The 26,027-nt window shown below is 41.8% G+C and overlaps 1 protein-coding gene across 1 annotated transcript; it reads right to left on the bottom strand.

The window, feature by feature from the left end:
• Window positions 1-693: 693 nt before the first annotated feature.
• On the bottom strand, window positions 694-26,027 carry clcnk (chloride channel K). Its single transcript, XM_061735049.1, has 19 exons — window positions 25,875-26,027; window positions 21,281-21,412; window positions 21,052-21,180; window positions 18,760-18,899; window positions 18,547-18,624; window positions 17,460-17,535; window positions 16,860-16,985; window positions 15,198-15,282; window positions 14,827-14,928; window positions 14,566-14,650; window positions 11,415-11,567; window positions 10,256-10,324; window positions 10,045-10,126; window positions 6,606-6,822; window positions 3,620-3,753; window positions 3,121-3,191; window positions 2,667-2,747; window positions 908-994; window positions 694-822 (listed from the first exon to the last, which is right to left on the bottom strand). Exons 1-19 carry the CDS (start codon window positions 26,023-26,025, stop codon window positions 763-765), a joined length of 2,058 nt encoding a protein of 685 aa, XP_061591033.1. The 5' UTR covers window positions 26,026-26,027; the 3' UTR covers window positions 694-762.

Here is a 26,027-nt window from a genome sequence, read left to right as displayed (position 1 = left end):
GACGTTTTTAAAACCAGATTTGGATATGTAACATCAGGTTTGCCCAATTCCAGTCCATGAGGTCTGCTGCCACGTGTATTTTAAATGTTTCCCTGCTTCAATACGTCTGATTCAAATGGTCTGATCAAATCACCAAGTTCTGCTAATGACACATTCATCTGAGTCAGAGAAACATCTCAAGCATGCAGAACTGGGCAACCCTACATTAATTAAGAGATTTTTGTCCAAAGCCTTATCTGAGGAACTCTATACATCCATCATCTGTATCCACTTATGGGATTAATCAATAAACTACCCCCTCACCCCTATGTTTAATCCCTTCTAATCCAAACCTTTCCTAAACTTTAACCCGATAGCAAATGAAATCAAAAATAAATAGCCGCTGAGAATTAGAAAGTGAGAAAGATGACTGTGTAATTCATGATACAAGACGTATCACTTTCACAACTCACTCTGGATAAAAGCACCGGCCGGGATCCGCCGTGCTCGTGGTTGAACTCTTAAAAATGCCTGCTCACTCCCGTTTCGGAGGATTACCATGTCAGAAGGTGCATTTCAGGGAATGAGACACTCGCTCCGTGGATGAGACCCAGCTAACAATGAGCTGTTTGTGATCGGGGCCAGCAGGTAATCACAGAGCCGCTCATGCGAGAACGTCGCCACGCTCGGAGAATGAAGAGGCAGGATTATCAACCACAGGCTTTATTGCACGTTAACCAGGCTTCCATCCATCTAGCTTAAGGAAACGGTCACGGTAAGTGCTCATGTCCTTCGTGAGGCTGCTTCCATGCCGCTGGCCAAGCCCTCTAATATTCGCTTCATCTGAAAGGAAGACAAGGAGAGACGGCCCTGAAGACGAACCCCAACACATAAATATATCAGGGCGCTGGAATTAAAGAGTCGTTACCTCCAGGCGCGTGATGTGCCCAACTAACTTTCCTTTATCTGCCACAAACAGGGTCTGAGCTCCGACTACCATCAGGGTATTGAAGGCCTAGAAGGGCAGAAAAAACACAAGCTGAAGTTTAAAAAGTTGACTGGGACTGTTCTGGAAGCAGAGCTAAACACGTCTGCAGTAAACTGGATACTAATGTGTCATCAAGTCTGTAATCACAGCATTTCTTTTGCCCTTTTTGACCACTTGGGGTCAGTGTTAAAAACAAATGTCAACACACGATTGACATTTTGCAGTTTTCAACTCGGAAATACTGTTTTATCCACCTGAGGAAGGTAAGTGCATTCGTTTTTAACTTTATCTTTTGTTCCACCATTCTTCTGACAGCTCTGGCTTTGGCTGTTTTTCACCTCCTGTAACTGTCTGCGGCTGAGGGCTGAGTTGTGTTCAGGGCCTTTTTATGGCGACAACCAGGCGCCTGCTGTGGCTGAAATGATGGAACTGGTGAAAAGTGAGTTCACAGAGCCCACGGTGAAGAAAATAAGCAGAAAATTGCAGTAAAGTTTTGTAAAGATGTCGCGTCCTGCAGATGGAGGGAATGGTTCTCTGTAGGCTGGTGCTCTTGATGTAGTTATCTTGGTGATGACGTGACGTGAGTCTCGTCTTTGTGAATGACGTTGGCACACAGACCGTTAATGATATCTTCGCTTAAGCAGGTAAAACTCTTGACCGTTGGCTAAAGGCTGCACTGCTCTGCTTCCAGGTTTTTGCCTGCTTTCTTATGCGCTATGCACTCTGTTTTCCCATGATGCACAGCGGGGGAGGGATTAAATAAGAGGTGATATAATTCATAAAGCTCCTCATGTGGAATTCCCAGGGTGTACAGTTCGATGACCTGTCGATGGGGACCTTCGTCAGTTAGGATTTACTTTCTCAGAGGTGAGATGAACCACGTACGTTGACTTAAACAGTGAAATGTGGCAGAAGCTACAGGTTGTGTTGTCTGCTACTTTCTGTTTTTTTTTTTTTTAAGGTATTAACTTCTAATGGTTTGTCCTGCTCTTCTCCTCTCACGATGGAAAAACCTCCATGAAACGTCTTGATCGTTATGTCAGCCTGATCAGCTTCAGTGATGGGGTTGAACAGTTTCATCAGTACACTGCTTGTGAAATATTCCAAATAATATTCAGCTATGGCTTTTTATTTTTTCAGTTGTTGCTCTATTTTCTTTCAATTTCATCCAGAATTGCTCTCATGCAGAGGAAATTCTGTTCAACCTGAGCTTTAAACTGCACCATCTGTGGTCCCGGAGCCGGACCAGCTGAGAACCTCGGCTGTAGAGCGTCTGTCAGTAAAATAGTTGACATGTCACCAGTCCCACCTCATATTCCTTTCTTCTGCTAAGATTAGTCTATTTTGTGTATTTTTTTTGTGTATATTCGTGTGTGACCATCATTGTGCCTCTTTTTTTTTTAACCATTCCTCCATTTCCACTGCAGACATGATTGACAGGAACGAAAACAGGTATTTTAATGGCTTGCCGAGCTGCACCTGTCACCACCCCAACTTCTGTTCAACACAACGACTCTTACTCTAACTTCTACAGAGACACTCTTCTAACTTTTACAATTTAAAGCAAAGTTTCAGCTTTTAAGCTTTTAATTAACAAACTAAAGAACAGATTCGATCTCCCCTAACACTCAGACAAGAACTGGATAAAAGTATTTCACTAACTCTTCAACAACCCTTTCACATATCTTCATCCTCTCACCTCTTCCACGGTGTTGTGAGGTGATAACAGGACCGATGTTGGGTGAATGCAGCAGACCTCATCCAGATGTCCCTCCAGTCTCTGCACACAACAGAACAGATGTCTTCCATTCATGTCTTTTGCATTCAGCATTAGCCGTTGATTCTAAACCCCTGGAAACGTGTTTATCATTGCCTGCAGCTCCAACCCTATGGATTACTCTGTCATTTTTTGATAAGGAGCCTTATTTTCTTCAAATTTTATAATTCTGTGACCAGAAAATGTGAGATGCTTTCAAGTGGATGTGAGCTGTCACAAGATGAACTTTACATCAGCCACTCAGCAGTCTGCCCCTGACTGCATGCTTCTTTTTTTCTTTAGGCTTCTTTAGGATTTTTAAAAAGCATGACTTGCTTTGTAAAAACCAGAATGTCAAGCTTGTTGCTTCTTCTAAAGTCTGCAGTTACCGTTTTACCTGAGTCTTCCCATGCCGCAGGAACATCAGCAGGTCTGATCGCAGAACAAATCCCAGTAAAATACTGGACTCTGCAACAATAACAAAATAACAGTAGAGAATCAATTTTCTCCTCCACACCTACAGTTTAACGTGTGCACGCAGCTTTCTGGTGGTTCACAGTTGAGTGTTAAAACCTAAAAAGTCATCCATGTGATTGCTGCTGAAAACCTCAACTCGCCAATTGACTACTTTCTGAAAAGTGTCTCCTCCTCACCGGCCACTTTAACTCTGCTGCACTGCTTCAGCCTCTGAAAACGTCCATGTTTCTCCTCTTTCTTTTTATTTTCTCTGCAGCTTTCACTTGAATAATAATGGAGTTGGGATATTTCATTCATTCATATTCAATAGCCATTTCAGTAAGGATTTGAATGACTTTCCTCCCATGCCCCCTATCCTAAGGCGTACTTCTTTAATATTCTAGGCAGAGAATTGGAGAAAATGTTTTGGGATTTGGCACCGTGCGAGTCCACCACTGGGATCTGGGCTTCACGACTGCTGCAGACAGCGTGCTGAACCTCTGCCGGGCCAGCTCCTCTCTGAAGCTGCACAGGTTTCTCTCCCAAAACCTTCTCCAAAGTGGTAGACGGGAGCCTGGGAAAGAGATGAGAGGACCTATCACAAAAATCCAGCGAGGGTTTAGCAAAACAACTGACATAACACAGAGGTCTGCTGAAGGGTTCAGTCTTTACTTTCACCTCCATTAAGTTAAGGAATACTTGTTTTTACCTCAGTTACAGTTTCGTTTTTACAAAAAATGTTATTTTTATTTTTATTTTATTAGTTTGCACACAATAAAAGTAACACTTACAATCAAAATAGTAAAACAAATGTGACAGGAGAGGTCAAAAAACCAACAGGCTTATGCAGCGAAACCTTCCCTCAATTTAGGAAGTAAAACAGTAATTACAAAAAACAAAAACAAAAAAACACAACAAGACGAAAACCATAAACAAAGAAGGTTAGGCTACATACAGTAGTTACAGATCATCAACACACAAAAAATAATCAAAAAAAAAAAAAAATCAACAAAGAAAACTTGTGACGTTTTTTAAATGTGAATTAAATGAGATGATGAATTTCTTTTAAAAATCTCTAGAGAAACAGAGCTTTTGATAATGTGAGATTTGGAGTCCCATATATCTGTACACCACGATATCTGAGGGAAAACTGGCCGTGTTTAGTTTTATAAAAAGGAAGATGAAGGTGATTAACCTGTCTAGTATTATATGAATGTATTTGAGAATTATATTTGAGAAAAATTATGAAACGATAGTGGTAAAGAAAAAGGCAAAAACATATGTTTGTATAAAAACACACATATCTGATGAATATTTATGTCATATACTGAAATAATTTTGAGCTTTCTGAACAAAGGAGTTCAAAAATGAAAAGACAAAAAAAGATAATCTTTAGTTTAACTTCTGACAGTCAAGTATCGTGCCGTGGGAATGTTTGTCCACGCTCCAATGAGCAACAGGATGTGGTAAGTTTGACTTTAACTGTAAATAACCTGTAAACATGTATTTATACTAATCATGCTACTAATGAAGCAATTGATTTTGAATTGAATCATCTGTATATTGATTCAGTCAAAGGATTTTCCGGTAGGATGACGTTTCTGGACAGAAGACGTGAATGGGCTGAGGCTCCGCCCACTGGGCGGGCAGATGGGGGTAATCTGGTGTTCGATGTGCCACACAGGGTCACTCTGGCAGAGGCCAGGGCTGGGGATTGATTGACAAACCTGCTAGTTGTCGGATTGATTGACAAACCTGCTAGTTGTCATCATCATTATCATCACCACCATCATCATCGATTTTATATTTAAACCTCTTGCTTTGGGGTGAGTGAGGTTTTAAGAGGTCTAAACTTCTTGTTTTCATTATTAGTTCATCCAGTAGATAATTTTAAAGTGAAGGAAGTTAAAAACAACTTGGGCGTTGATTTTGACCCACGCTATGGGCGGAAATGACAGGTCAAACAAGTTTAATGACCTCTGCATTTATAAGGTCTCAGTTATTTTTATCTTTGTGGCAGTGCCACTTCTGACCTCATGGGGCTTTTATGTTACGATGTTACGATGACAAGAGTGACTGACAGTACTGTGCATGTGCATGTGTACCATCTGATATGTCTTGGAATAAGACTTTGCGTCATGAGATTTGACGCCTGACTTGCCTTATGATTCATGGTTCTACATACTAACTACACACCTACACACTATTGTTTTTGGTGCTTATAGTTGTCTACTGTTGTTTGTATTGATCTGTAGTTACACTAAACACTGGGTGGTGGTTCAAACTAATTTCTGCAGTACTAAGCTTTCCTTTGTTTGATTTCTTTATGTAGTTCAGACCTGGCGACAGAGAAAACAAAGCATATCTTATCTAAGCTGCAGCTGAAAAATGCTGAACAGTAGTTTCTTCTGACGCTGCTGCAATCTATTTTTAAAATGAGGAAGTAGCGGGAAGGTAATACCAAGCACATCAATCGCATTTGTTGAGGTTTGTGTCCCCCTGGTGCATAACAATCTTTCCAGAGAAGTGCACCTCAGGCTGTGGGAAAGGTTTCAGTCATAAGTAATGCAGTTACAATGTAGAATACAGCCGGTGCTGCCTAATGGGCTGGTGGTTGTTGTTGATGCCACACAAACAACCATGCTACAGCGCTAACAGGACGCTGTGATGTGACCCCCGCTACAGGGACGCATGGCTCAAAGGCACTGGTTCTCAGCTGGGCCGGCTCCTTCATGACAAGCCGTGACCCGAACTGAGAAAAATGTCAAACTTCTTGTGGCAGGGTGGAGGAGCAGCCACTCAGCCGATTGGGCACAGGTGTGGAGAGGCTGATTGGGCACAGGTGTGCCCAATCAGCCTCTCCACCCTGCCTGCCTTCATAAAGAGCAGCTGCACACCAGCAAGAGGTCTGCTGGGAGAGGGCTCTGCTGAAGGTTCTGCTGGTGCACGTGTGTCTGGGTGAAATAAAGGAGTTCCTGCACTAAACCCTGTGTCCTCTGTCCTGTCGGGTGACCCCCGTAACACTAGCCTTGTTACACTTCTCAAATGCAGTTTAAACCTCAGATTGTGCAGAATTAACATTGTGTTCTTGCACAAACCGAGAAGTTGCTCCAGAAACATTCAAAAACTGGGGTTTTACCTTTACCTGTGGCAAAGGCCTGCAAATGCAAATGCTGAAACATATCCTTGACACACTTTTGCTTTATGGATACAGCCTTTGAGCTAGACTGGTATATCTTTGTACAAGCACACAGCCATCCAGCTGCTTCCTTAGTACAGTATGTGGTTTCAAAAACAGTCGTCTCAAAGCACAAAAAAGCCCAATTAAATTCTCACAAGCACAAGTTCATATAACGCCAGTTCAGTTTCATCTCCAGTTATCTCACTGCATTCTTTGAGTCAGTCTGGAGCTTCGTTTCTACTCACTGGGGACAGGCTTTTTTCAGGGAGGGCAGGTGGGGGAGCTTCTTGCTGATAGTAAGGGCGTCGTAGAACGACGGGCGATGCCCCGAGCGCGCCAGGCCGTTGGCTATCAAGGTGGACAGGAGGATGGGGACGGCGTGGCTGAACTGGCCGGTCAGCTCCACGGCCAGGAGAGCCGGGGACAGAGTGTGCGTTACGGCGCCGGAGAGAGCAGCTGCACCTGCCAAGATCAATACCAATAATGACGAAGGAAACTTCAGATAATATTAGGATCAATATTTGTTCATGTTTTATGCAAACTTGGGGGTAAACACTTATGCATTAAAGTGGGATATCAATACTACCGGTATACTGAACTATATTTCACTGTTTCATACTTGCAGTTAACCCTTGTGCTGTCTTTGGGTCAAGGAAGGAGGAAGAGAAGAAGGAAGGAAAGAAGGAAGGAAGGAAGGATGGAAGGATGGATGGAAGGAAGGAAGGAAGGAAGGAAGGAAGGAAGGAATGGGAAGGAAGGAAGGAAGGAAGGAAGGAAGGAAGGAAGGGAGGGAGGGAGGGAGGGAGGGAGGAAGGAAGGAGGAAGGAAGGAAGGAAGGAAGGAAGGAAGGAAGGAAGGAAGAGAAAAAAGAAGGAAGGAAGGAAGAAAGGAAGGAAGGAAGGATGGAAGGATGGAAGGAAGGAAGGGAGGGAGGGAGGGACGGAGGAAGGAAGGAAGGAAGGAAGGAAGGAAGAGAAAAAGGAAGGAAGGGAGGAGGGAGGGAGGAAGGAAGGAAGGAAGGAAGGAAGGAAGGAAGAGAAAAAAGAAGGAAGAAGGAAGGAAGGAAGGAAGGAAGGAAGGAAGGAAGGAAGGAAGGAAGGAAGAGAAAAAAGAAGGAAGGAAGAGAAAAAAGAAGGAAGGAAGGGAGAAAAGAGTAAGGGAAGAAGGAAGGAAGGAAGGAAGGAAGGAAGGAAGGATGGAAGGATGGAAGGAAGGAAGGAAGGGAGGGAGGGAGGAAGGAAGGAAGGAAGAGAAAAAGGAAGGAAGGAAGGAAGGAAGGAAGGAAGGAAGGAAGGAAGGAAGGGAGGGAGGGAGGAAGGAAGGAAGGAAGGAAGGAAGGAAGGAAGGAAGGAAGGAAGAGAAAAAAGAAGGAAGGAAGAGAAAAAAGAAGGAAGGAAGGGAGAAAAGAGGAAGGGAAGAAGGAAGGAAGGGAAAAAGAAGGGAGAAAGGAAGGAAGGATGGAAGAAGGAAGGAAGGAAGGAAGAGAAAAAGAAGGAAGAGAAAAAAGAAGGAAGGAAGGAAGGAAGGAAGGAAGGAAGGAAGGAAGGAAGGAAGAGAAAAAAGAAGGAAGGAAGGAAGGGAGGGAGGGAGGGAGGAAGGAAGGAAGGAAGGAAGGAAGAGAAAAAGAAGGAGGAAGGAAAGAAGGAAGGAAGGAAGGATGGAAGGATGGAGGAAGGAAGGGAGGGAGGGACGGGAGGGACGGAGGAAGGAAGGAAGGAAGGAAGGAAGGAAGAGAAAAAGGAAGGAAGGGAGGGAGGGAGGGAGGAAGGAAGGAAGGAAGGAAGGAAGGAAGGAAGGAAGAGAAAAAAGAAGGAAGGAAGGAAGGAAGGAAGGAAGGAAGGAAGGAAGAGAAAAAAGAAGAAGGAAGAGAAAAAAGAAGGAAGGAAGGGAGAAAAGAGTAAGGGAAGAAGGAAGGAAGGAAGGAAGGAAGGAAGGATGGAAGGATGGAAGGAAGGAAGGGAGGGAGGGAGGAAGGAAGGAAGGAAGAGAAAAAGGAAGGAAGGAAGGAAGGAAGGAGGAAGGAAGAAGGAAAGGAAGGAAGGAAGGAAGGAAGGAAGGAAGGAAGGAAGGGAGGAGGGAGAAGGAAGGAAGGAAGGAAGGAAGGAAGAAGGAAGGAAGGGAAGAGAAAAAAGAAGGAAGGAAGAGAAAAAAGAAGGAAGGAAGGGAGAAAAGAGGAAGGGAAGAAGAAGGAAGGGAAAAAAGAAGGGAGAAAGGAAGGAAGGATGGAAGGAAGGAAGGAAGGAAGGAAGGAAGGAAGGAAGGAAGGAAGGAAGGAAGGAAGAGAAAGAAGGAGAAGGAAGGAAGGAAGGAAGAGAAAAAGAAGGAAGGAAGGAAGGGAGGGAGGGAGGAGGAAGAAGGAAGGAGGAAGGAAGGAAGAGAAAAAAGAAGAAGGAAGGAAGGAAGGATGGAAGGATGGAAGGAAGGAAGGGAGGGAGGGAGGAAGGAAGGAAGGAAGGAGGAAGGAAGGAAGGAAGGAAGGAAGGAAGGAAGGAAGAAGGAAGGAAGGAAGGAAGGAAGGAAGGAAGGAAGGAAGAGAAAAAAGAAGGAAGGAAGAGAAAAAAGAAGGAAGGAAGGAAGGGGAGGAAGGAAGGAAGGAAGGAAGGAAGGGAGGGAGGGAGGGAGGAAGAAGGAATGAAGGAAGGAAGGAAGGAAGAGAAAAAGAAAGAAGGAAGGAAGGAAGGAAGGAAGGAAGGAAGGAAGGAAGGAAGGAAGGAAGGAAGGAAGAGAAAAAGAAGGAAGGAAGAGAAAAAAGAAGGAAGGGAAGAAGGAAGGAAGGAAGGAGAGACCAGGAGGAAAGAAGGAAGGAAGGGAAAAAGAAGGAGAAAGGAAGGAAGGAAGGAGGAAGGAAGGAGGAAAAAGAAGTGAGAAAACAAGGAAGGAAGGAAGGAAGGAAGGAAGGAAGGAAGGAAGGAGAGAAAAAGAAAGGAAGGAAGGAAGGGAGGGAGGAGGGAGGGAGGGAGGGAGGTAGGAAGGAAGGGAAGGAGGAAGGAAGGAAGGAAGAGAAAAAAGAAGGAAGGAAGGAAGGAAGGAAGGAAGGAAGGAAGGAAGGAAGGAAGGAAGGAAGGAAGGAAGGAAGGAAGGAAGAGAAAAAGAAGGAAGAGAAAAAAGAAGGAAGGAAGGAAGGAAGAGAAAAAAGAAGGGAGAGAAAAGAGGAAGGGAAGAAGGAAGGAGAGAGCAGGAGGAAGGAAGGAAGGAAGGAAGGAAGGAAGGAAGGAAGGAAGGAAGGAAGGAAAGGAAAGGAGGAAGGAAGGAGGAAAAGAAAGTGAGAAAACAAGGAAGGAAGGAAGGAAGGGAGAAATGAGGAAGGAAGCAGAAGGAAGGAGAGAGCAGGAGGAAAGAAGGAAGGAAGGGAAAAAGGAAGGAAGGAAGGAAGGAAGGAAGGAAGGAAGGAAGGAAGGAAGGAAGGAAGGAAGGAAGGAAGGAAGGAAAGGAAAGGAAAGGAAAGGAAAGGAGGAAGGAAGGAAGGAGAAAAAGAACGGGAGAAAACAAGGAAGGAAGGAAGGAAGGAAGGAAGGAAGGAAGGAAGGAAGGAAGGAAGGAAGGAAGGAAGGAAGGAAGGAAGGAAGGGAGCAAAGAGGAAGGGAGAAAGAAGGAGAGAGCAGGAGGAAAGAAGGATAGGAGAATTAGGTCATTATGACCCAAAGACAGCACAAGGGTTAAAACGTTTTGAACAGAAATTTCTACCAGTGATTGCGTAACCTCCAGGATTTACGGATGAGGACAAATGAGCCGCTCCTTCACCAAGCAAACGTCCAATAGCCGCCCCTGGAGAGGAGAAAACAAATCATTAAATACAAGTCATACATTATTTCAGTTTTCACATTCTCAAAGGAACACTGGGATTTAAAACTGAGCCACCGAGGACCTTGTCTTGGCTCAGTCCTCCTGTAACTCACCACAGACAAACACTGCATGAAGTATCCAGCTGCAGAGGCAGCGTGCAGGCCAGGACCAACATCCACAGCTCAGAACCAACAACAGAGACACAAGCTGTCAGATGTCTGCAGGTCTGCTGGTGGCTGCATCACGGCAGACATTCAACATTTGCATGTGGTAATTCAAGGAGGAGGTAAACTCGTGGTAAACAAATCCTGTCATGGATTTTAGGTGCCTTTGTTTTGCCAGTTATTAGGATCTGCTCTTCATAACAGAATGTCTTCGTTCAAAGATATTTAGATTCTTGCAAACGTTTAGATTCTTGCAAACAGACCATTACTTTGTGTTCTCCTGAGGTTTCTTGCCTTAACCCTTGTGCTGTCTTCGGGTCAAAATGACCTAATTCTCCTATCCTTCTTTCCTCCTGCTCTCTCCTTCTTTCTTCCCTTCATCTTTTCCTCCCTCCCTCCCTCCCTCCCTCCCTCCCTTCCTTCCTTCCTTCCTTCCTTCCTTCCTTCCTTCCTTCCTTCCTTCCTTCCTTCCTTCCTTCCTTCCTTCCTTCCTTCTTTTTTCCCTTCCTTCCTTCTTTCCTCCTGCTCTCTCCTCCCTTCTTCCCTTCCTCTTTCCTTCCTTCCTTCCTTCCTTCCTTCCTTCCTTCCTTCCTTCCTTCCTTCCTTCCTTCCTTCCTTCCTTCCTTCCTTCCTTCCTTCCTTCCTTCCTTCTTTTCTCCCTTCCTTCCTTCTTTCTTTCCTTCTTTTAATTCTTCCTTCCTTCCTTCCTTCCTTCCTTCCTTCCTTCCTTCCTTCCTTCCTTCCTTCCTTCCTTCCTTCCTTCCTTCCTTCCTTCCTTCCTTCCTTCCTTCTTTTCTCCCATCCTCCCTTCCTTCTTTTCTCCCTTCCTTCCTTCTTTCATTCCTTCTTTTCTCCCTTCCTTCCTTCCTTCTTTCCTCCCTTCTTCTCTTCCTCCTTTCTTGACCCAAAGACAGCACAAGGGTTAAAAAGTCACAGAATTGTTCCCTCCATCAAGCATCAGTTATCAACCCATGCTCCAAGGTTGCACTGCCTTTTGTTTTCCAACTCCTTTGCAAAGATGTCAATTACGTTTTGTCAATTATCCGTCATTGTGAAAACGCAGATAAACAGAAAGTATTCATTAACGGTCCTGTCTGTAACGTGTACCTTCATGAACAAGAAGAAAGCTAGAGAAAAGAAGACAGAAGTCCCTGATGAGCTCCACTCCAACGGCAGCTCCAGCTGCACTGATGCATTGTGGGGCGGAGAGTCCCAGGGCCGGCGGTCCAGCAGGGAAGTGAGGAGCTGCTTCGTGGTGTACTGTTAACGTAAATGACACGTGGATTACAACCTGAACCCACAGGACTGGAAGAAAGAAATAAGCATGAACATGTAGGACTGTTAAAACTGTTAAAACCCCCCAAATCAAGTGATTCAAAGCTTTTCCACATTAAAAGTATGTTATTCTCGCACTTGCATGTAATATTTTACCTGCTAATAGATGTAATACATTATAAATTATAGTAGTCAAGCAACTACTTCAATATAAATAGTGCACTTAATAAAATACAGAAAACAGTTGGACTGCATTGTGTTGCAAAAGCACATTCGAGTAGATGTTATAATCTTGAGCCAATTTAACACTAATTGTATAAGACAATTATAACTCATGATTTGGAGTTATCTGAGCCTTGTATAGTTCTCCTCAAATTTCAGCCGATGTTCACTTGTGCTCTTTTGTTGTTTAGACTCGTTTAGCTGTATCCCGTTTTACTTTGAAAGAACGCCCCCTGGTGCATTAACCTCTGCTTCCTCCTGTGGGGATTGATTGAAGTCTCTGTGCTTGTCAGTCTGCATATTAATTCATCATTTCCTCTTGCATGTATTGTTGTCCTTCAGCCTGTGCTGCTTTTTGTGTTCTTTGTGAATTTTTTATTTGTCTTTTCCAACCGATGTCCTGCTTTGTGCAGCATTTTCATTTTAATATTAAAAGGGACTGTTGTTTACTGGCCTGCTGTGTCCTACATTTGGGTCCAAATCCCCTGAAATCAGGGATTGTTTTTTCCCCCCTTATTTCATGTTATTCTGGGCCGTTGTGCCACTGTTGTAGACCAGACTGCAGCTGCACATGTATTTGGCAGACTGCCTTTCTCTTGTCACCATTCAGTTAGAAGATTTTCCACAAGCTGACGACAGTCTTGGCTACTGGCGTGAAGAAGCTGTCAGCTTGTGTCGAGACAGAGATTGAATTATGGAATGATTTGAAATAATTACGTGCCGACAAATATATTTTGCAGTTTGCAGTTTGAATCTTAATCAGGGCTGGTTATGTAAATGTTCTTTTTTGTGTGTTCTTGGAGGGTTTTGTTAGTTATTTACTGATTTGGCTACACAACTGAGTCTACCAGAGCTTTTTCTTTTTTTTTTAAAAGTGTGACAGAAGAAATTCTGCACCAAATATTTTGTAAGTTATTAATTATATAGACACAAATGTACACAATGGACCGATTTCTGTATATTTGAAAGTGTTGGTTGGTTCTTAATGTGCCAGGTAAATAAATCAGACTTGATTGGAGTTAAGCCTTGAAAATAAGGACAGCTCGTGATGCGTGAAGCGCTGCACAGAGAATCTACTGTTGACAGGAAGATCAACGAGTTCTGCAACAGATAAAACAGCCCTCAGACACCGAGTAACACAATACTTGTAATGATAATAATGGATTCAGACATCATTGCTTACGTTACTGCAGTGGTTAATTGTGCAAGTCTTGGTGAGTTATTTTAAATGTAGATTTAAACACATTTTTGATCAAGATGTACAGCAAAAAAGCCAGATATCTATGGAGGACCAAAACTGACATCATTAAAAATAGTCCTTTTCCTTATACATGCAGTCCCTGATAGCAAAATATGAGTGATTCGTTATTGAAATATCGGCAGAAACATTGAAGCCATGTTGAAGCCTGGTCCGCGACAAACAGAATACGTGGATTCAACATTGATTACACGTTGGCATTAGAGTTGGATGACTGATTGATTGATCCACCATCAATTGTCAAAAATCAACCTTATTGGCCATAATTCAACAGTGATTTAACATATTCTGCTATCTGGGTTCCTTGTTTTTACATTCCATTGTCGTGTTATTGACTATTAGTCAATAAACAGGAAAAAAAGGATCGGGCCAATAGTCGAGGAGCTGGACCAAGAAGGTCATTTGCATAATGAGGCAGAAATGCATAAAGTGAAGAGGAGATGAGGGAATATAAAAACAAGGAATGCATATGTAAGGAAAAGGAAAAACAATATATATATATCTCAACGCCTTCCCGGTGGGCCTGAGATGAGGGAGGTGTGGTTATCAGCAAGTGTGTGTGTGAGCGGTAAGTCCGTGAACTTCGCTCAGAGCTGCTCCTCAGCCAATGTCCTTGATGTTATCAGGCGGCTCGGTACAGTTCTGAAACAGGTCCACAGATGTTCCTGGGAGAGGGGAGGGTTAGTGGGGGCAGAGTCCCTTGTTTACATTCCACCAGGGAGATTGTGACTGGAGAGATCGGCCAAACTGCTCTGTCAAGGCCAGATTATAGAATCAACAATTATATTGCAAAGAACAGACAGACTGAGTAATTTGCTTGTCTGCCTTTAGTCTCTGGTTCATCAATGGCGACTCCAAACAGACAAATTTGTGATCAATTCCCGCCAAGCCGAGCTTCCAACTTCTCCAAGGTCTTCTCCATCTTGCCAATGAGCTCAAAGACCGCAGCCAGCCTGCGATGCTGTTCAAGAATCGCATCCAGCTTGCGGCTTTGCTCTTCCAGCGTTAAAGTCTGAGTGTTGGTCGCCGTGCTTATCCCCTCAGCCACGTCCGGCAGCTCGGAAAGGGCCAAAACAGCTGTCGACGACTTACACGTTTGTCGATAGACCAGGAATCCCCCCCCCTCCAATTAGAAGAAATCTTGCTATCATAAATCCAATTATGAAGGCATCTTCAACGTCCTCGACAGACAGGATCACCAAACACAACGGTTTCCAATGTTTGCAGGAATCCATGGTGTATCCAGCAAAAAATGTCCCATCGGGGCATTATATATTTCTGCCTTTATTTGTAATTATTTCAGTTTTGTTCCTCCATAGATATCGGTCTAGGCATTGGACTGATTATAAATAAACCATACTGTACAAAAGGAGCATGCACTTACATGGACTCGGTGGATTTCATGGCATTAAAACATTTGACTAGTTGAGAAATATTGTTTCAACTAGATGAAAACTTGTATGGAGAAATAGATGGGAGGTTTTAGAGGCGGACGACTCCCACCTTTGAAGCCATGTATCGACCAGCAGAGTGGGGAAACGTCAGCGATGCCAAACAGAAGACCACCAGGGCAGAGTACAGACCTTTCCTGCAGAGAGGTTTTCACATGGAGACGTGGAAGATCACCCCAGGGGGAACTTTGATAGGCTGAAATTCATTTCCTGCTCTGATTGTTTCTGCAGAGTTTTCTAATACAAGCATTAATGTATTCTTGGACTATTTCTTGGAAAAGGCTCTGTAGATGAGTCATCACTGAGGTCTCACTCTGTTGCCAGCATCTTAACGACGATGGGGTTTGTTTTGGTGAAGTGCAGGATCCAGCGATGGCAGAAGAGATAGCAGCAGCTCACAGCTCCACACAGCAGCCTGTTTCCACAACAGGAAACCACAGGCTTGCGTTAACCCAGGGCACAATGGATGATCATTAGACTTGACAAAGGTAGGGCAGAGATCAGGATTTGATTGGAAAGATTAAACTGAGCGAAAAAACTGAATACTAATCAGAACAGAAAAACAAAGCTGAGCTTCTTTTCATTGTGACTGATATTAACTCTAATAACAGATGTCAGGTTTTATTAGTGAGACAAGAACGAATAGGAGACTGGTTTAATTATGCAGGCGCTGTGAAAACAAACCCCAGGAAAGCAAACAGCAGAAGTTCCAGTGGATGGAAGGGCAACGCAGTAGGGAAATTAGTCTTGAACAATGCCTGAAGAGTCTCTGTGGACACAAAACAAATTGGAGTTATAACTTCAGGTTCTAACTGCCAGTAAATGATTTAATTCTCCTGGCTGCTACTGCGTCTTATTGCAACTTGTTTACTGTTAATTTCAATGTCACAGCTAATTTTCCCAAAGCTTATTTTCCCAGTCAAAGGCACGGTAGGTACAGCCATTAGCAGTTTAATTAGCTAGTTAGGCAATTAAAGCAAAGCTTTTACCTTCAAGTGTGAGGTTTTCATGAGAGAGAAGACAATCATACAAACAGATTAATATATATATATATATATATATATATATATATATATATATATATATATATATATATATATATATATATATATATATATATATATATATATAAATAATAATTATAATAATAATAATAATAATACTTATTATTATTATTACTATTATTATTATTATTATTATTATGATAAAACACAATCTTAAGAAATCTTGAAAAAGAAAAAAGTACAATAAATAGAAAAATAAAATTAACGACCTCATGTTTTCACAGAGATACAAAATAAATAGGGATCAGAAAACTGTAAAAGAAAGAAAACATTGTCTAAATGTCCATGTTTTGTTTCGTATGAGGCATCAAGGGGATAAACATGGAAGCGCTTTTAATGTCCAAAAAGTTACTGAATGTGTTTCCATGAAACTAAGTAATCAAACACTTGTGTGTAAAAGTAATTGAAAGGCCATCAGGGAGGTGTGTGTACTTATACTTGAGACAGCAAATAAATCACTGGCTTAATAAATGATCAGATATCTGATTATTGGGTCTATGGCTTCCTTCTTGATGTTCGAGGTGCAGAGGTATAGATACTAGAGTTTAAAAATACTCCTGTAGAAGTTGAAGTATCAACTCAAGTTTTTTACTCAAGTAAAAGTATAAAAGTACTGGTTTCAAAACTACTTAAAGTATAAAAGTAAAAGTAATGTAAGGGGGGAAAAGCCATTAAGGACAAAAGCCATTGAAAATGAATGCATCTTAGTATAATGCAAATATATTAAAGAACCATATATGTGTACTATTGAGCTACACTACATGTGTTTCAGAGAGCAGGAGATATGATGACTAGTTGCCTATAAGTATTGTAATGGTGCAAAAAGTCAAACTTCAGAGGAATGTTATCATTTATCCTAACGTTTATTGGAATGTACATCCAAGTTTAGTTGCAGGAATCTGAGGGAACGGATGTAAGAACAAAACTGGACAAGAACATCTGAAACAACCACAACCAAATTCACTCTATCCGGATGGAGCAATTTAACTGGATAGTTTTTTTTTTAAAGGCCGAAATGAAATAGAGTAACGAGGCTGTTTTTAAAATGTAAGGAGTAAAAAGTACAGATAATTGCGTGAAAATGTAAGGATTTAAAGTAAAAAGTCGTCTGAAAAATAATTACTCCAGTGAAGTATAGATAACCAAAATTTCTACTTAAGTAAGGTAACAAAGTATTTGTTCTTCGTTACTTGACACCTCTGTCGAGGTGTAAGTAGTCGTAAAGTACACCTGTCTCCGCGTTGACCGTGAAGGGGCGAGTGCTGGTGAGGGCAAACTTTACCTCCCTCTCCGCTCCACACCGAGAACAAGCGGAAGGTCAGCGCCCCGCAGGCAGCTGAGAAGAAGCAGGGCCCGTAATGCCTCAGGGCGAAACGAGAGCTCATGACCTCCACGCTGAACAACACACCTACACCACGAGGGGACAAAGGAAACACTGCATGAACATGAAGAACAGAACCGTAGACCGCTGTAATAACCTGCTCTGCTTCCTGTGTGTTCGTGTGATCCAGAATGAATCTGGATTCCGGTATTTCAGACGTCGATAGGCACTGTGATGATTTATGTTAACCGTGACATTTTCAGGTTATCCCACAGAGGGAGTTCAAAAGATGCAGGAGCAGAAAGAAAAAAAGAGCTGAGGTGAGGGGATCAAAATATTTGGCGAAGAGGTGATCAAAGGAAGAGAAAAGGTTAAACAGATAAACAAGTTGAAGGCGAGGGTTTAGAGGGGGTTCAACGGGGGCTGACGCGTGACGGGGGATGAAAGGGAAGTGCAACTTTGTGAAGCTTTCAGAAGATAAATCAAAGGTTGAAATGAATTAGGCAAGTCAAGCAATGAGAGCGGATTCATGGAAATGTTGGATATTCCCGGCTGTCTCACCACTGACGGGAGCGCCGAAACAACTGGCTACTCCAACTGCAGCAGCTACGACCAATCCTGCTGGAGCTCCTGTCTCCTTAAAAAACACATTATGTCTCTTTTCAGACCTCAAAATCTAGCGCACAATAACAAAAACATGCATTATGATGATTCCTGGGTTCAAGATGCATAAATGTTCCAGTAAGAAGTCTATTACCGTATTTTCTGGACTATAAGGCGCTACTTTTTTCATAGGTTTTGAACCATGCGACTTATACAAAGGTGCGGCTATTCTGTGGATTTTTCTTCCACCGCTAGGGGGAGTGCTAACCGGAATTAGAATAAAAACTAAGACAAAATAAATGCAAAGAAGAATACGCTACTTCTTCTTTAGCAGATAGAAGTAGAAGCAGATTTCAAACAGATAAATAGATACATAAATACCGGTTATTTTCTCTTGGTTCTGTCCCGTTTTAATCAGCAAAGTTGCTGCCGTGTTAAAAGACACTGTTAGGAAAGGATCTATTTAGGTACAAACATGTACATCATTTACAGCTCAAAATCCTTCTGTACATGTAGTAAATATCTAATCTAACAACATAAATATCTGCGGCTTGCATATCTTTTTTTCTAAATAGAGCGGGTGCGGCTTATATATCTTTTTTTATTGTTTTTTTAAAAATAGAGCTGATGCGGCTTATATACAGGTGCAGCTTATAGTCCAGAAAATACGGTAATTACTTTTATTAGCAAAAAACAATCAGTCCAATAGTATATTTTCAAAATATAAAGCCATAAAAAGAATAAAAGTGACCAGAAATAGAATGATATTATAATGATAAATTATAACAGTAGCCTTTTAAAAAGATTTATTTTCAGCTTTTTCATGGCAGGTGGTTTAAGGTTGCACACTGATTGATCTGGATCTGTGATGTCACAATACCCTGCACGAGATATGTTCAGATTTAGTAGTGATATTGAGATCATCTCAATATTTTGGGGTTAAATAGATGAGGCGCATTTTTGAGGCGCATTAATTTATCAAAATATGACCCCCATATCTGCATTATTACAAATTCAACCAAAGTGTTACTTTGCTTTGGTTTACCTTCTTAGGTCCTCTAATCAGAGTGCAGAGGTTGTCCAAGTAGGCGCCTAACATGGTGGAAAGATGAACAAATGGACCCTGATTTGAAGTGACAAATATACAAATCTCAGAAGGACGCAGAGAAAAACCTTCTAAAAAACAATCACCTTTATAGATAGTATAATTTAGAGTATAGCGTATTTTGCACAACAACAATAATGAGTTGTCTCTCACCACTTTGCCCAGGAAAACAGTGCTGCCGGCTGCCAGCGTGCAGATAAGACCTAGAAACTTGGCAAACATATTTGTGAGAGACAAGTAATGAGGCATGTGGATGCCGGCCAGCACGGTTCTCACCTCTGGTATCCCTGAGCCTGAGGAGAAGTAAAGCAACACCACCCGAAGGATGACATTACAAACAAAACAGAAAAACCAGACAAAGTGACGATGTCAGAATCATAAATGAATAATAATACATCTATTTGCAATGACCTCTGTGGGATTTCAAGGGCAATCAGCACAAACGCGACGGGTTGAAAGTTAAACCTTGTTCAAATCGTTTTCCTGGCCTGAGGCTGTTTCTCTGGTTGGGTAAGTTCATGTCTCTATTTATGATTAATCTATAATCTTTCTTTTCTTTGTTAGGCAGTAAAAAAACAACAACAATTGTTTTCAAAGCATGTGGTGCATATAGATACTTGGAAAGAAAGAAAACCTGCAACAGCGCTGCATACCCAAACACTGACATTTGAGCACAAATAGATCCTTGAAAACACTCTGTAGGATTGATGAAATCGGCGACTACTTTCTCACCGCGGAGCCGCCATCACCGCTCCCTGAATTACTAAGATAACGTCTCCCTTTGACTTTTTCTGTGTGACATTCATCGTGGATCGGAAGGACAGATACTACTAAAAGTGAGGGAGTTTGCATAGGAAATAAAATACATATATACTTTCCTGTTATTTTTTAAGATTTAAGATTAAATCAAAGAATGAAAATTTGGAAACTGTTGAACAACAAAGTGACGCAGTGGACAGCCAATTTTAGTTTACAGTTTAGTTTTAGTTAACATGTTTCTTTTTTCACATTAAAAAAATGGCAAGAATATTCTTTTCTTTTCCCAGTTAACTGTTTATAAGGCTTACACAGCATCACAGGGATTAAGCACTTCTTATGATTATCTGAAGCTAGCAATGTCTCCATGGCGATTGAAGGCCCAGCCTCCTCTGTGAGATTTAAAAGCTTTCATGGCATTAAGTTCCCGCCACAGATTCTGGGTGGTATCCGGGTCCATCTGGAGGTATTTAAGCTTTACTTGCTGATTTGCATGTTGATATTATATGAATCCCTTTCTTGAAACATTTAGCTCCACGCTTCAAAACAATTGTTTTTTCAAGGGCGTCTGTGATCCTAAATATAACCCTTTTTTCCTCACGATGGCATTTCCTTTGATATTGTAGCTTAAATCTCTTGACAGGAAGGAAAGAACAAAGCCCTACATCCCCATCACCTCGCTTAGCCCTGGTTGCCCTGAATGCCTCTCCTTTCTTTCCCTGTCCGTTGCCCAGGTAAGCTCCTGAAAAGGTTAGGCCAGCTATTGTGCACCTTTCTCTGGGAACGTCGGTGACCATGGCGACCAGGCTGGTGTGGTGTCTGCTGGAATGTCTGAACTGGGAGTGGGGGTACTGGTTGCATGATTCGTTAAAAGCAGAACCCCATTAAAGGATTTCGAGAATGACCTATAACTCACATAAAATCTTACCAAACTTGTTTATTTTTCACTGTTTTGTGGTTAAACTTTACAAATATGATGAAATCAAATAAAACGATTCCAAAGGAACACTAATCGAATGAGAGATCGTTTACCGAGATGACGATCCATTCAGCTATGAACAGTTTTCAATGAGCGATATCTAAAACTGCACAGAGGTTACTGCAGACCAGCGTGGTGGATGGAAGGCTTCACACATCAAATAAATAAACAAAATAAGGTTTGAGCTCTCGATATCTGTTCTTGTCACTTTATAATGTGCTCTATTCAAGAGGAAAAATACAAATAAAGTTTATATATAATAGAGTTTGAATGATTGGGGGCAGTAAATAGCAGTTTAGCAGTGTCTTACTGTAACCACTGTTCCTTCCTAAAATATTAAAATATAATTAAGCAGATTTTGCAAATGTGATTTTTGGCATTTATAACACTGCATGGACACAGAAAAGGGAGTTTATCTGATTTCAGAGAAACGATAAGCACTAAACTCTTTAAAGGCGGGGTATGTGATTTGCATGACTTCTGAACCAGAACACATTTGGTAAATATGTCCTTTTATGTCATGTTTTAACAATCTTCTTTCTCAGATATCAACAGATATGACATCATCTAGAAATTACTTACCCTGCCTTTAAGGACAAACTGGGAATTTACATTTTCAGTAACATCACTTTGGCCTCCTGCGTAGGGGCCCCTGTGAAAAACGAAGAAAAATAATCCACTGTGTACTTTGTAACTGCTTCCAGACACACCTGTAGAGAAAGGGCAGATGCTGCTGGAGAACGTTGACGCTAACGCGCAGAGGCATGCTGGGTAAAGAGTCCAGCAGAGGAACTGCAGCAGAGTGTTGCCCTCCAGCTTCACATAAAGCCACTGATGAGCTGAAAGGAACGTGAGGGAGAAGCGGATCCACATTTATGTATTTAGCATATGTGGAGTATATTTTTGTGTATTTACTTGTGTACGAGGTTGTAAGTTCACCTCTCAGCAGCTTCGTCACACTGAGGTCCATAAGGAAACTCAGGACTGCCATCAAAACGCCCAGAGCAGCGTAGCTGTACCACTCAATGCTACACACTCTTTCCAAACAACGCCTCAGCTTCAACAGCCACCCTACGGACAGGCAATTGAAAATTAAACCTGATAATGAGTCACATGTGAGGGCAGTAGGTGTAGTAAAACTCCAGAATATCAAATCACACAGAGACAGAGAGTTTCTCTCCCGGGACGATGCAGCAGCTTGACCCGGCGGACACGTCTCTTCTCGGGCTGTGATCTGCTGCTGCTCCCCGGGGGCGGCGGCTCTTCTCATCTCCGAAAACATCGGGTCAAATTTCTTAACAGGCGTTATTTGGATAAACTGAGCCCCGGTTGCGGATCTTAAGGTTACCTTTATGCCTGAAAAAATATTAAAACTTATTAAAGTGCCATATTAACAGCGCTACAGCTGAAATTAAAACAGCTTTTGGCTCTCTGCTTCCTGTTCAGGTTAGGGATGAAAACGAGGGGGAGTAGGAGAATTGGGACAGGCACCTGGGCCAAGTGCCCTAGATCTCAAGTGCCCTAAAATATCCCCCTTCTTTTTTAGGGGTTAGGGAAGAAAAGAAGGGCGAGTGGAGAAAAGAAGGGGGAGTATTGAGATTGGGCCTTAGACCAGGCTAACATAGACCAGGCTAACATAGACCAGGTAACTTAGACCAGGCTAACATAGACCAGGCTAACTTAGACCAGGCTAGCTTAGACCAGGCTAACTTAGACCAAGCTAACATAGACCAGGCTAGCTTAGACCAGGCTAACATAGACCAGGCTAACATAGACCAGGCTAACATAGACCAGGCTAACATAGACCAGGTAACTTAGACCAGTCTAATTTAGACCAGCCTAACTTAGACCAGGCTAACATAGACCAGGCTAACTTAGGCCAGGTTAACTTAGACCAGGCTAACTTAGACAAGGCTAACTTAGACCAGGCTAACTTAGACCAGCCTAACTTAGGCCAGGTTAACTTAGACCAGGCTAACTTAGACCAGGCTCCGTGGTCACATTTTCCACTGAAAAAACAAAAAAAGGCAAACAACTTTGAAAACGAACTTGAAAAAGTTATACCCTATATAGCCAAAAATGTGTATTGCCAATCTTGCTGGTGTTAATGTATAGGTAAGAAGCCAAATGAAAAAACCTTACATAATCTTTTTCTTTTTGTTTTTTATTTAAGTGGAAACTTATTAAAGGGATTGTGACATGAAAAACACATTTTTCTTGATTTTTTGTGTTTTGTTGGGTGTCTTGACATCAATTACACCCAAAAAACAACAAACTTTTAACATTCAGTGTATTGTGTGCTTTCTGGGATTTTCCGCATAACTATGCAAAAACGGCGCATGTGGTTTGGTGGCGGATCGTTACGTAACGATCCGCTAAATCACCGCCCCCTCCACCCAGCTCCCTGTCTCCTCTCCTCTCCAGCGCACCATAAAGGCTGATTTATGGTTCCGCGTTACACCGACGCAGAGCCTACGGCGTAGGGTTACGCGGCGACGCGCACCATACGCTGACCGTACGGCGTAGGCTCTGCGTCGATTTAATGCGGAACCATAAATGAGGCTTAACAAGGAGCTGTTTAGAGCCTCCTTTGTTCTAATCACCGGAGGAAAACTGCTAAGAAGACCCGCGGCCACTGACTGGACTTAAGATAAGGGGACAGTGCTGCTTGCATGCCTTTATTTTTATGATTGTTTGCTGTGGTTCGCCCTCCTGCTTTTCCGTGCATGCTTCGCCTGTCGCTCTCGGCTTAACTCTCCGACACCGCTGTGAGCGTATGGCTGGAGGAGGAGGAGGTTTGGAGGAGGAGCGGCGCAATGATTGACAGGAAAGGGGGGAAAGGAAGCATTTTTCACGGCGCAAAAAAACACTGTAATAAAAAGCCAGGAAAAGAGTACTAGAGTGAAGTTTTTCTTGTTACACTCTTTTAGACACATTTGAGGGATGTTGGCCAAGACTTTTAATAGTGTTAAAAGCATGTTAAAAATGATGTCACAATACCTTTAAAAAAAAACAACTATGTGTGCCTGTTTGAACCTAAATCGGATCCAGACATAGTTTTGTGATCAAAGGTGTAAATCTTAAAATAGGAAGTATTCTTATCACAATATTAGGTTTAATACTTCCTCAGTGTGTGGAAAAAAATGTTTAAATGGTCATGAGGGTCTGCTCGAGTCTGCCTCAAGTGTCTTTAGGCAAAATATAGAGATACACCCTGGACAGGTCACTTGTTCACCACAGGACCGTATGCAGACAAAAAATAAACACCCATCAAACACCTGGGATAAACTTAATGACCTTTCTATCGTACATCTTTTCTGACTGCGGGAGGAAACCGGAGACTCTGGAAATCCAATGCAGGCCTACAAGGAACATGCAAATCCAGCACAAAAAAGGACATTGGTAACCAAAGAAAGGGACATTGGTAACCAAAGACGGTTACAATGAAAACAAATAATAATGGAAAAAAACTCTTTTTGATGGAAAAAGACTGAAGGCCACGCCTTCAGTTCCACGTGAAGCCTCAGCTTTGACCTACAGTAACATTTTATGTGTTTACTTCATCTGCAAACATGCGGTTATGCTTGTTGTCTGCATGGCTGTTTGTCAGGAAATAGTATGTGAAAATAACCAGGAACATTTTCCTTAAACATGAAGAATATGATGTTTTCACCAAATGTTAGTATCATTAAAAGCACAAAAAGTGTCAGAAGCACAGAGCTGAATTTACGTTCTAGTTTTACATTATCATTTCACATGTTTCTAAACTGTTTTAAAACACTTGGAAATCATGGTGTCTTTTTTAAAATAAGCATATTCTTGTTTTCCCATAAGAAATGTATGATTTATTGTTGTTCTATGTGCAAATTTACGCATCTCTCATGCAAATTAACAGCACTAACAGATAACGAATAATAATAAATAACTGTAACATTATCAAATATAAACATGACAAGGTTTCCCTGTTTCTAATTTGATCCAGTTCACTTTTAGATAAATAATTATTGTGACATCATCAGATGTAACTAATGGACAGCAGATTTACAGACCTACAGATCTACAGACTACATTTCCCAGAGATCCTTGCTACACAGACAGCTGTCGCTGCTTGAGCCATCTGACCGCTGGAGAGGTGGTGCAGTGGGTTAAGCAAGCGGCTCATATGCTGAGGCTACACTCCTCCTGCAGCGTTCGAATCCCGGTCTGTGCACCTTTGCTGCATGTCATCCCCATTCTCTCTCTCTACCACCTTCCTGTCTACAACTTGAATAAAGGGCCATCTATCCGTATATAATTGAAAGGAAACCCTACAAATAATAATAAACTAGATCATGGGTCAGCAACCCGTGGCTCTTTAGCGCCGCCCTAGTGGCTCCCTGGAGCTTTTTCAAAAATGTTTGACCTTTTTTTCTTCTTTTTTTCCTTTTTTCTCTTCTTTTTTTTCTTTTTTCTTTTTTTTCTTCTTTTTCTTCTTTTTTTCCTTTTTTTCTTCCTTTTTCCTTTCCTTTTTAATCTCGACATTTCGACTTTTTTCTCGACATTTCGACTTTTTTCTCAAAATTTCGACTTTTTTCTCGAAATTTCGACTTTTTTCTCGAGATTGTACTTCAACATTAATCTCGACATTTCGACTTTGTTCTCGAAATTTTGACTTTTTTCTCGACATTTCGACTTTTTTCTCGAAATTTCGACTTTTTTCTGGACGTTTCGACTTTTTTCTCAAAATTTTGACTTTTTTCTTCAAATTTTGACTATTTCCTCAACATTTCAACTATTTTCTCAAAATTTCGACTTTTTTCTCGACATTTCGCCTTTCGCCATTTGTCTTCATTCTAAGGCTTACACAAGACTTTTCATTTTTTGCGGCTCCAGACATATTTGTTTTTTGTGTTTTTGGTCCAATATGGCTCTTTCAACATTTTGGGTTGCTGACCCCTGAACTAGATGAAGCTGTTTCTGGAGGGGCTGCAGTGAGATTGCTGCTACCGCCCATCCAGGTTCTCCCGTTTCCTGCTTGAAAATCTGAGGTGAATACAGAAATGTCCATCTAAACAGACTAAATAACAGAAGCTACTGATCAGCTCTTGTTTCTGGCAGCAGTCACTGGTTTCCATGGTGAATGTGAATGTGGAGGTTAGTTAATAGCTTTGAATGGCAGATAATGGGAGGTTTTAATGTTTCATGTCTGGTCAAATTCATTTCTGAACAAATAAACAAATACCTGCTGGCCAAATTAAAGGCTGAAAGGCCTGAAACAGAGAATTAAATATGAATCAAACATCAAAACATTACACATAATAAACAGAATATGAATTATGATATTATGTTTGAGGAACATTAGCCACTAACTCCTAACACAGAAAATACTTAAGGGATTAAATTGAAACACCATCTTTTACCATTAAAATCTTTACCTTCTCCTTGATCTCAGCAAATAATTATCGCTCACAATATCACATGCAGTCTGGCTTTCTGGTTTAATTGAGTCGGTCTAAAGCACATCGATTGTAATCTCCTGATTTTCCGCTCTGACCTTTGACAGTCGCACGGGTCCCTCTGCACGGTTTCCATGGATCCAGCAGGAGCGGGATCTCATTATGGAAGGACTCTGATGGATTTTCTTGCCCCAGGATGTCGTTCTGCTCGTCTGCATCACTCCCAGGAGACTCATCCGAGCTCTTCATTT

The sequence above is a fragment of the Cololabis saira genome, chromosome 12, assembly GCF_033807715.1.
Source record: "Cololabis saira isolate AMF1-May2022 chromosome 12, fColSai1.1, whole genome shotgun sequence".
Taxonomy (NCBI): Eukaryota; Metazoa; Chordata; class Actinopteri; order Beloniformes; family Belonidae; genus Cololabis; species Cololabis saira.
This window is presented reverse-complemented; position numbering and strand designations above follow the sequence as displayed.

Excerpts from the sequence above, each read along its gene's own strand:
- clcnk (XM_061735049.1), bottom strand. The coding sequence starts at position 26,025 with ATGAAGAGCTCGGATGAGTCTCCTGGGAGTGATGCAGACGAGCAGAAC. Across the intron at positions 14,929-15,197 it reads CTGCTGTTTGCTTTCCTGGG|GCTGCTGTGTGGAGCTGTGA; the intron begins GTTTGTTTTCAC and ends TTGTGGAAACAG. Across the intron at positions 6,823-10,044 it reads TGGAGGTTACGCAATCACTG|GTGCAGCTGCTCTCTCCGGC; the intron begins GTAGAAATTTCT and ends TGATCTTGGCAG.